This window comes from Gekko japonicus, unplaced genomic scaffold (assembly GCF_001447785.1).
Source record: "Gekko japonicus isolate JY-2015 unplaced genomic scaffold, Gekko_japonicus_V1.1 scaffold1994, whole genome shotgun sequence".
Lineage (NCBI taxonomy): Eukaryota > Metazoa > Chordata > Lepidosauria > Squamata > Gekkonidae > Gekko > Gekko japonicus.
In genome coordinates, this window is record NW_015163661.1 from 80,953 (window position 1) to 91,754 (window position 10,802).

General features: G+C 48.4%; 1 protein-coding gene across 1 annotated transcript in view; it reads left to right on the forward strand.

The window, feature by feature from the left end:
• Positions 1-72: 72 nt before the first annotated feature.
• The window catches only part of DVL3 (dishevelled segment polarity protein 3), a 116,259-nt gene continuing 105,529 nt past the window's right edge, over positions 73-10,802 (forward strand). Inside the window, exon 1 of the mRNA XM_015407724.1 lies at positions 73-383. Coding sequence (XP_015263210.1) covers positions 217-383 — 167 coding nt within the window. The 5' untranslated portion in view covers positions 73-216. The remainder of the gene's footprint in view (positions 384-10,802) is intronic.

The following is a 10,802-nucleotide window of genomic DNA, read 5'->3' on the forward strand; positions in this document are numbered from 1 at the left end:
GAGGAGCCGCCTCCGACCGCCGCGGCCGGAGTTTGCGCTCTGAGGCGCGCCAGCCCAGCCAGGCCAGGCCCACCCGCCGCCTCTGGGCCTGCCGAGGGGGTCGCCGCCGCTGAGGAGGAGGAGGAGGAGGGCCGGGGCCGCGCGGCGTCCTCCCCTCAGGCCAGGCCGGGAAGGGAGGCGGCGAGCCTCGGGGCGTCGGCGTCGTCGTCGGCCGCCATGGCGTCGGCCGAGACGAAGATCATCTACCACCTGGACGACCAGGAGACGCCGTACCTGGTGAAGCTGCCCGTCCCGGCCGAGCGGGTCACGCTGGGCGACTTCAAGGCCCTCCTCAACCGGCCCAACTACAAGTTCTACTTCAAGTCGATGGACGACGACTTCGGGTGAGTCAGGCCGGCAGACAATGAAGGGTGGCGGCGAGGAGGAGGAGGAGGAGGAGGAGGGTCCCACCCGCCCGAGCCTTCCTCGGCCTCCTTCTCTCCCCCCCCCCCTTCCCGGCTGCTGGGGGGAGATCCGGCTCTTGAAAGAGGGTTTAACTCGGTTTTGGTGGTGTGATTTTTTTTTTTGAAGGGCTTGTGCTTCGGGGGCTAGGGGGACGCCAACCTCCCGGCGGGGCCTGGAGACCTCCCACGCGCCGTGTCTCCTCCAAGCCGGGTCGGCGTGAGCCGGCTCTGAGTCATTTTCGTCGCCGGCTCCCGCGTGTCTGGCTCCGCTCGGGAAACGTGGCTCCAGAGCGAGCCGATGGAGGCAGGAGGCGCCGAGTGGCTCGCCCGTGCAGCCTTGATGCCGGTAGCTCGCCCGAGTAGAGGGAGCGTTGCCCGCGAGCATAGCTCCTCTCCCGTTCGGCCCCCCTAAAGGGGGACGGTGGCTTTGGAAGGGGGGGTGGGCGGGCTGCGTGGCGTTACCCCAACCACCACCAGTGAGGTCTCTTCGCTCCCGAGTCTGCAGCCCCCAGATCTCCAGGGACATCCCAACGACCTTATTAGGGATGCCAGCCTCCAGGTGGGACTTAGGGGGTCTCTCCGCCCCCCCCTTCCGGAATTGTAGCTGGTCTCCAGATTGCAGAGATCAGTTTCTCTGGGGGGAAATGGATGCTTTGGAGGGTGGATTTTATGGCTTTAGGACACCCCCCCCCATGAGGTCCCTTCCCTCCCAAATCTGCACCCCCCAGATCTTCAGGAACATGCCAGTCTCCAGGTGGGACCTAGGGACCCTCCTCCCCCAGAATTGTAGCTCATTTCCAGGCTACAGAGGTCAGCTCCTTTGGGGGGAAAGCTTTGGAGGGTGGATTTTATGGCATTAGACCTGAACGTGGTCCCTTCCAAGCCTCCACCCCCAGATCTCCAGGAATATGCCAGCCTCCAGGTGGGACCTAGGGACCCCCCCCCCCCCCCCAAGAATTATAGCTCATTTCCAGGCTACAGAGGTCAGTTCCTCTGGGGGAAAATGGATGCTTTGGAGGGTGGACTCTGTGGCATTGCACCCCATTGTCCTGCTCAGGGTCCGTCCCCAAATCCCCAGGAGTTTCCCAACCTGGAGCTGGCAACCGTGCTGGTGGAGCCCCACTTAGTCAAGATGTAAATAGGGGGCTTTTTGCTTAGGTCATTTTGCACAGGGAAGGGTAGTGGTGGGGATCCACACGGCACATCTTCACCAAGTGGGCCTCCAGCCCGCCGAGGCTGCTGCAGGCATGAAATCTGGTTTGTCTCTTTAAAGGGTGGTGAAGGGATCCTGTTTTGTTCTGCTGCGGCAGATTCCTGTGGAATGACCCCTCTTTCATTGCAGATGTCTTCATTTCTCTGCCGGTCCCCAGTAGGGAAAAAGCTGCTGCCAGTGAAAAAAAAATTGCTTCTCTGTCGATGGTTCATGTGCAATGCATTATCCTACCTGGGCCTGTTAGATCCATTGTCAGGAATCCCCACCAATGGTTCCTCTAAGCTATGGAGTCTTGTGAGCCCAATTTCTGCTTTGTGAGCTACGGGCATTGAAGTTGTCAGCGAGCGATTTGGCTGCGGCATAAATTAGTTTGCTTTGGGGCCCTCCTTACCGAGCTAGGACAACAATGTGTGAGGCAGAGGCTAAAGAACTGTGAGCTGGCTCGCACTAACTCAGCTTAGAGGGGAAACTGATTTCCCCCACTCCAGTCACACTTTTACTCTGCAAAGGAGACCCGTTCGGACTCCAGCGTTGTTTTCCCTTGGGAAGGACTCCCCTCCTTTCTTCAAAGGTCTCAATCGAGGAGGCTCTTTTTCTTTTTGATTGATTGATTTTTGGTATCCGTTTAGTGCATTTAGTCTACAGTTTGCAAGCTCTGGGCAAGGCTGTCAATCATGGGGTGTCTGGGAGGTAATTAATTCATGGGGTCACCGTAAATAGAGCCACTTGAGGGCAATTAACACACATGCGCGGGGGGGGGCGGCAATGTTCCCTCTAAGCTGAGTTAGTGTGAGTTAGCTCACAGTTTTTTAGCCTCTGGCTCAGGAAGGATGGCTTCAGAGCAAACTAATGTATGCAGCTGCCGAATCGCTTGCTCACAAGTTTAATGCCAGTAGCTCACAAAGTAGATTTTTTTGCTCACAAGACTCCGCAGTTTAGAGGGAGCATTGACACATAGTGCATTTTTTTTTACCCTTCAAGGCGCTCGGGGCACATTCCCTGGCTCTCCCACCCCCCTTTTGGCCTCAGCATAGCAACCCTCTGAAGGGGGTAAGTGCAAGACAGAGTGCCTGACTCCTTGTTCAGTGAACTTCATGGTGGCACAGTAATTTGAACCTGGAGCCCTAGTCCAGACTCTAATGGCTGCATCACGGGCTGTTTGGTTCTCATTATATTTCCATCCCTGGTGAAAAAGGAGGGATCTGCCGCAGGCCAGACTGATGGCTTGAATAGCCCAAGTTCCAGGTGTTTGAGGCACACTTGGGCATAAGTGGGTGATGCGGCATCAGGAATTTCTTGGCGTTCTCACTGGCTCACGCCAAGACTTCCCCGTCTTGTACAGTGTGGGTTGCTTCTCTCTGATGAGGTACTGCGAGGGCTGGAGGGAGATCCCTGGGCCTCCTCTCTTAGATCATGTGTTGTTTTCTCATGCGCTGTGCTTGCTCTGTGGTGTTATTCATGGGAAGGGGGGCCCCAGCCTCTTGTCTGTATGTACTCTGACCTGGGTTTGGACGCCCCCTTCTCCAGCCTTCGCTTATTATAAGAGCTCTGTGATTTCCCAGACCTGGCTTGAGCATCCCAAGACACAGAGATTTCTCCTTGAGGAGTCAAGTAGTTATGCCTTTCCCGCACCCCTTTGTATTTTTCTCCATAGCACTCCCCTCTTTGCCTTCTTGGGGGAAAAAAATACAGCTTGCTTTCTTTTTAGATCAATTCTCTTATAGGATCTTATTAAGAGAGCCAGTTTGGCGTGGCGGTTAGGAGCGCGGACTCTGATCTGGGAGAACCGGGTTTGATTCCCCACTCTTCCACATGCAGCCAGCCGGTGTGACCTTGGGTCAGTCACAAGTTCTCTCAGAGCTGTTCTCTCCCAAGCAGTTCTCGAAAGAGCTCTCTCAGTCCCACCTACCTCACAGGGTGTCTGTTGTGGGGGGGGAGGAGAAGGGGAAGTAGATTGTAATCCACTCTCAAGGGCGGGTAGTGAAGGGTGGGGTATAAATCCAATCTCTTCTTTTTCTTAACCCCCCCCCCCAACTTCCATTTCCTCTTATGTTTCAGAACTTGCTGGGTCTGTTCGTGTTCACAAGATCCATATATACACTGGCAGTTTTTGTTTCCTGGAATCTGCATCTTGTGCTCGGACATTATTAGGAATGGGCAGGCATTCAGAGCCTTCTGTAGTCCAACAGAGCCCACTGTTCTCAAGCCTAGCGCCTTCTCAGAGCTCCTTTTGTAAGGGTTGATCCAGCTCAGCAAAAGTTTACAGTCCCAGCTCTATAAGGACTGTGTTACTTCAGAATGCTGGTGTGTTATAACACACACACGCACACACACACAGAGGGACCGGGGGAGGGTCATCTCATTTATCCTCCCCCGCTATTTGGTCTTTCCCTTCCTTGGAAGCCTCCACAGCCTCTCCTCTTTTCATGCTTCCTTCTTTCCTTCCCACCAGCTTCCTTCTTTCCTTCCCACCAGCTTCCTTCTTTCCTTCCCACCAATCAGCCAACCCAGCTTTATTTTCTCCCCCATCCCTTCACCTTTCCCTCACCCTGGCATCCTCTGCCTGGGAAAACTATGGCCCAGTCGCAGAGCGCCAGCCTCCAGGTCAAGTGCAATTGCCTGATGGGAAACCTACAAAGACTTGCAGGGGGCACCTCATTTCCCCCCCCTTGCGTCCCCCTTCCCCGTACGATTTCCTCTTTCTCTCCTCATGGCAACTCTCGTACCTTCCTCTCATACACCAGTTTGGTGTCATGGTTAAGCGCGCGGGCTCTAATCTGGGAGAACCGGGTTTGATTCCCCACTCCTCCACTTGCACCTGGCTGGATGACCTTGGGCAAGCCATAGGTTCTGTCAGAGCTGTTCTCTCAAGGACAGTTCTGGAAAGAGCTCTCTCAGCCCCACCCACCTCACAGGGTGTCTGTTGTGGGGAGGGGATACTTTTGTAAGCCTCTCTGAGACTAGGAATGAAGGGCAGGGTAATAATAATAATAATAATACTTTCAATTTATTGATCGCTTTTTCCCACTCATGCGGGCTCAGAGTGATTTACAGTGGACTAACAATGTATTTGTGGGGGATAGGGAAGACAACAGACACTATTTAATCTCACACACACATTGTAGCTAGTCGGAGGATCCATCTGCAGGCCAAATCAGTCATGTCCCGACGGCATGTATTCTGTCCGCTGGCTGATGATGTCAGGGCTCTCGATGTCGCACTGCCACACTGCCACCGCCTGGCCGATTCGCTCCACTGCAAGGGGATGCCGAAACAGATTTTCCCACTTTTTGATCTTCACTGCGCCGCAGATGTCACTCTGGCAGCTAACACCTCCCAAGGGGAGTGGTGTGCCCACCCCCTTACGGGTGGTCCCCAATTTATCTACTTGCCGAAGCTTTCGAATCGCTGGGTAGACGATGAGCTAGGGACAAGGCTTGGTTGCTCATACCAGCACGGGGCTAGGACAAAGCTTGGCAGTTCAGATGTTATAGTTATGCAGGGGATTTACCCACTGTGCCACCGCTCCCCTTTATAAATATATAATTGGGTATAAATCCAATCTCCTCCTCTTCTCCTCCTCCTCTTTTTTCCCTACTTCCTTCTCTTCTTCCTACTCACCAACCTACCTTTTAGCGTCTTCCCATCTTCAACTGTGGCTATTGTTTATTTACTCCATTTATACCCCACCTGAACCTGAAGTTGCTTGGCTGTTGCTGCCAGGCCTGTCCCCAGAAGGTCCTCCCTCAAAGACCAATGTAGCCCTGGGAAAGGGCCCTGCCCCTTCCCGCTGCCTTTCACATATAGAAATAAAGGCTGGCAATACTGAATGCTTGCCTAGTAAGGCCTCTGAGGGTGTTTCTTTCTTAAAGCCGCAGGTGCTGTTTCTCTTATTTGGGGTGTGTGTAATCCCCCCATGTGTTGTTGTTGTTGTTTTACCTTAGATTCTTTACCTGGGTAGCTCAGGCTAGCCAGATCTCGTCAGATCTCGGAAGCTAAGCAGGAAACTAAGCCTTGGCTAGTGTTTGGATGGGTGACCTCCAAAGAATACCAGTGTCGTGACACAGAGGCAGACAATGGCAAACCACCTCTGAAACGTCTCTTGCCTGAAAAAAAAAGTCCAGCTTACTCCTAGTGGTGCACAACAGTAAAAGAACTAGAAATGTTGGCTGCCAGACAATCTTAGGATCTCCTGGATATACAACACACAGTGCCATATGATGATGATGATAATAATAATAATAATAACCTGAGGCATTTTTCACATGTGTAGAAAGACAATGATTTCTTGTTTTGGTGTGTGTGTTTCTTTAAATTTTTGGTATGACTGCAGTAATGTAAGGAGAGTGATAGAGAGAGACAAGTGTGATGTGATTGGCTGATGACTGAGAGTGTGGGAGGAGAGGTGTCTATGAGGTGATTCTGTGTGTGAAGTTTAAAGAGAGAGCATAGTCTGTGTGACTGGGAGTTTGAGTCTATTCTGTGTGAATAAGTCAAAGAGTTTAGCCTGTGTGGCTGTATATATGAGAGAGAGAGATTAGACTGAGTGTCTAAGCCTGTCAGAGTAGAGTATTGGAGTTTGAGAGACTGTTTGTGATGCCAAGCTTTGCCAGTTATATTTACAAGTTCCTTTCTTCAGCAACAGTTCAAAAATACCCAGAAACCTATTTTGTTCTTTAATAAATAAAACATTATTTGTTTAAACTTATCCCAGCAATCAGACTAGTCCTTCCTCAGGGCCACATAGTCCTCTGAAGTGCCCAGACCCTGGGTCATTCTACCAAAAGAGAGAGATTTGGAATTTTTAATTCCTGGTGGCAGCATAAATCTACCAAGTTCATGTACACAGAGTGTGTTTTAAAGGTAAAACCGTCTCCCCAATAAGCAAGGATGCCACAGACATCTTGTCTGTTTCTGTCCCCAGTCTCCAGATTTAAGTATCCACAAATTTGGCCATGTTGAGAATTAGGGGTCTGTGAATATAGTTTGAATATTCCTGTAGATCAAAATCTTGCAGTTAGACGGTTAGTTGAGGACTTTCTTCCCTGACGTTTTATCTTTACACAAGTAAGAACTGTTTGGAGGGCTTTATGCTGTGATTTCCCGTGTCTGCAACCCACAGTGGTGTGGTCCCAGAAGGACTGCACGGTATGCCACAGCCTGACTTGAATATAACAAATGTTGTTTCAGAAGCTGCAAGCGAGTCTTGTCCCTATAAATTAGTGGGAAGCAATCATTGTATAATCCACATATAAATCATAGACCTCAGCATGCTGCTGTATGAAAGTTTCTGTGAGGGTACATGCTGACCGATGATTATGGAAGTTTTGTGCTCAGGGTACCTGTTTCATTCTAGGTTTTTGTTGACTTCAGTATATTTTCCGTCCGCCATCCGGTTTCCCAGAGCTTCCTTTCCGAAGCTGTTGTAGCTGTACCGTGTGTTTTTAAACAGCTGTTGCCATCTGGGTAGAGGGAGTTGCTGTTTTGTTGGTGGATGTATATTGTTATAAGAAACTTGGTCTAGCCAATCTTTGAAGTCTTACACTGGGGCATAATTGACACGGGTTCCATTACAGCCCTGCAGTGCGGGTTGGAAATTCATTGCCACGGACAAAGTGTATTTTAAAAGCCACAAGGTTCCTATTGTGAAAAAAAGAGGGCCCGGTTATGCTGTGGTTTCAGACTCAGACAGAAAAGATCGGGGTTCAGATACTCGCTCAGACATGAAATTTACTGGCTGATGTCAGTATATCCTAGACAAACCTACCCCCCCAGGGTTGTTGTAAGCATAAAATGAGAGAATTCCCACGTTTGCCTCTGAGCTTCGTAATGGAAAAGCAGCATTCAAACGCAACGTAAATGTAATAAAGTAACAGTGCATTTCAAGCCAAAACTTCCGATTGTGCATGCAGAAGATAATCCAAAATACAGTCCTTGAAATCCGTCACTGGATTATATTTGGCATGGACTCCATTACGCTTCTACGATGTGGTCTGATAATCCTTGTGTATGAAGCTGTACACTTCTCAATTCACATGGAATTAACACATGGAATTCACTGCCACAGGAAGTGGTGGTGGCTACAAGCATGGACAGCTTCAAGAGGGAATTAGATAAGAATATGGAGCAGAAGTCCATCAGTGGCTATTAGCCACAAGGTATAGATAGGAACTCTCGGTCTGGGGCAAGGGATGCTCTGTATTCTTGGTGCTTTTTTGGGGGGGGGGGCAACCGTGGGAGGGCTCCTAGTGTCCTGGCCCCACTGCTGGACCTCCTGATGGCACCTGGTATTTTTGGCCACTGCGTGACAGAGTGTTGGACTGGATGGGCCATTGGCCTGATCCAGTGTTGGGTTCTCTTATGTTATTAAGCTTGGTTGGAAACAAGAAGTTTGGGGTTTGTAGAATCTGGGTCATTTGTTATCCCCCCCCCCCGGAACATTTTCATTGGCGGTTAATGAATGAGCCAGTGGGTTCAGTCTGTTTTGGAAGACCTGGGTTCAAATTTTCCATCTCCCAGGACTCATTGCGTGTTTTTGAGGAAGTTAGCCTCCATTTTCCATACGTAAACTGGAGTGACAGTGGGACTCATAATGTTACGGAGGTCCAAGGATTCTCAACCAGACTGTGGCATTTGAAAACCTGTAGGACAATAATAATAATAATAATAATAATAATAATACAAAAGTTTATTCAGTTCTACTGGCTTGAAATAATTTCCCAATGTGTCTTAATATTATAGAGGCTTCAGCTCCTTTTAATCATGGTTAACAGTTCTGTAGTGACTAATTTGGGGCTGTTTTGCTTTATGAGAAGACAGGATTTTGTAGAATGTATGGCTTCTTCTGTAATGGTGAATTAACATCATGTGTTTTTTCAAGAAAATGATAAACCTCCCTATTTTCAAATCTTATATATTTAAGAGATTTTTCTGTCTGTGTATGAGAATTATACAACGTACACATGAGACTACTGTAACGCTCTCTACATGGGGCTGCCCCTGTTGCAAATTCGGAAGCCGCAGCTAGTGCAGAATGCCGTGGCCAGGCTTTTCATGGGCCGTCCCAGATGGGAGCACATCCAGCCTGTGCTGAAGGCACTGCACTGGCTGCCAATAGCATACGGAATTCGCTTCAAGGTGCCAGTGCTTACCTTTAAAGCCCTATATGGCCAGGGTTCAACATACCTGAGGGACCGCCTTTCCCCATATATACCCCAGAGAGCACTGAGGTCAGGGTCCCAGGACCGACTAGCCCTGCCGAGCCCCTAGGATGCCAGGCTCGCCACCACTACGGCCAGGGCTTTCTTGGTGGCGGCTCCGTACTGGTGGAACGGGCTCCTGGAGGAGATCAGGGCCCTGCGGGATCGTGTGCAGTTCCGCAGGGACTGCAATACAGAGCTCTTTCACCAGGCTTCCAACTAGGAGCCGTCCCCACTACTACCAAAGAGCCAGCCCGTAGTTTTAACATCTGGCCTCCACCACTGTGCTCAGGAAGACCATTGCGTGGCAAACTGGTTGTATGGTATTTCCAGCATGTACCCAATGTATCAGCACTAGCACTTTATGAGTTCCTGTTTTACTGCATTTGAAATTTTAAACTGTTTTTATGTGAATTAATGGTCATTATAGACCAGTTATGTAAGCTGCCCTGAGCCTGCTCACGGGGAGGGTGGGGTATAAGTTAAATTAATAAAAAATTAATAAATAAAAAACGAATGAGGTATGATGTGCACAAGGCAAAAACAAATTTCTTACCTTACGGCTTCCGAATTTTCCATACCTGGAAAACGGCGAGCAGAATCGTGGATGTAATTCACAAAAGCTCCATCCTTTGGAAATCTGAAATAGAAGACAAATACAAAGTTAAAATACAATGGCATGAATACCTACAAGTAAGCCATCTAATTGAATCAACAGGCTTTAAGCAGGCAATGTCGTCTCCTCTTACAGGTTTAGAGAAACTTTTACATAAAGGTTGCAATAAAAAAGGCCTAATCTCCAAGGTATATGGCCTATTTCTGGGAAATAGCAATGCTAAACTGATGAAATATCAGAAGGCGTGGCACTCTGACCTCCAATGTGTTCTTAGTGAAGATCAATGGGAAACCATTAGGAAATTCAAGCTAGTATTTCCAAGGCAGTAGATATACAGGAAGCATCAATGAAGGTAATGCTTAGATGGTACTTGACACCAGCAAAACTCTCACATATAAGCACACAGATATCTCCTCTTTGCTGGAAACTTTGCGGAGTTAAGGCCAACTATTTCCATAACTGGTGGTCATGTAAACACATTTCAGAGTTCTGGGAAAAAATTACTTTTTCATGCTTGAAACGATATCTAATGACCAGAATGAATGCGAAATATATAATCCCTTAGGAAAATGGTTCCCCATGATAGAAAAAATTACCTTTGAGAACTTTAATTGAGAAAGCATCAATAAAGCTAGATATAAAATAATGATTTACAGTTGACAAGTTATAAGTTTATCACTCTATTCTGTATTCTGAAAGAATGTAAGTTGTTATATGATAGAAATTTTATAGTATTCTTTTTTCTCTAAGTGAAGCAACCTATATTTGTGTATTACAATGTTGAATTCTGTATTCCTTTTGAAAAAGAATAACAATTGTTTGGGAAGGAAAAAAAATGACGTGCTAATTAGTCAGGTGAAAAGGGCCAAAAGAGGGTTGGCAAAAATATATTTTAATTTTATGTGGGAAAAGGAGAGACGATGTTTAAGAATGAATGTGCAACTGGAAATTGGCATAAAGCTGGTGGACGCTATGAGAGCACATAATAACGGAGCGAAAACACATCTTAGAACAGTGGTGGCGAACCTATGGCACGGGTGCCAGAGGTGGCACTCAGAGCCCTCCCTGTGGGCACGCGTGCCATCGTCCCAGCCAGGCCCAGACCATCATTAAAGTGTTGAATTCTCTGCCAAATAATTTTAAGTAAATGAAAGCATTTGGGATTGCTTTCCTTACTTTGTTTGGATCATCTTAAGTTAATGTATGAGTGGTTTTTTCTAAAGTAAAACCTCAGTATTCAGGTTAAATTGCCGTGTTGGCACTTTGCGATAAATAAGTGGGTTTTGGGTCGCAGTTTGGGCACTCGGTCTCTAAAAGGTTTGCCATCACTG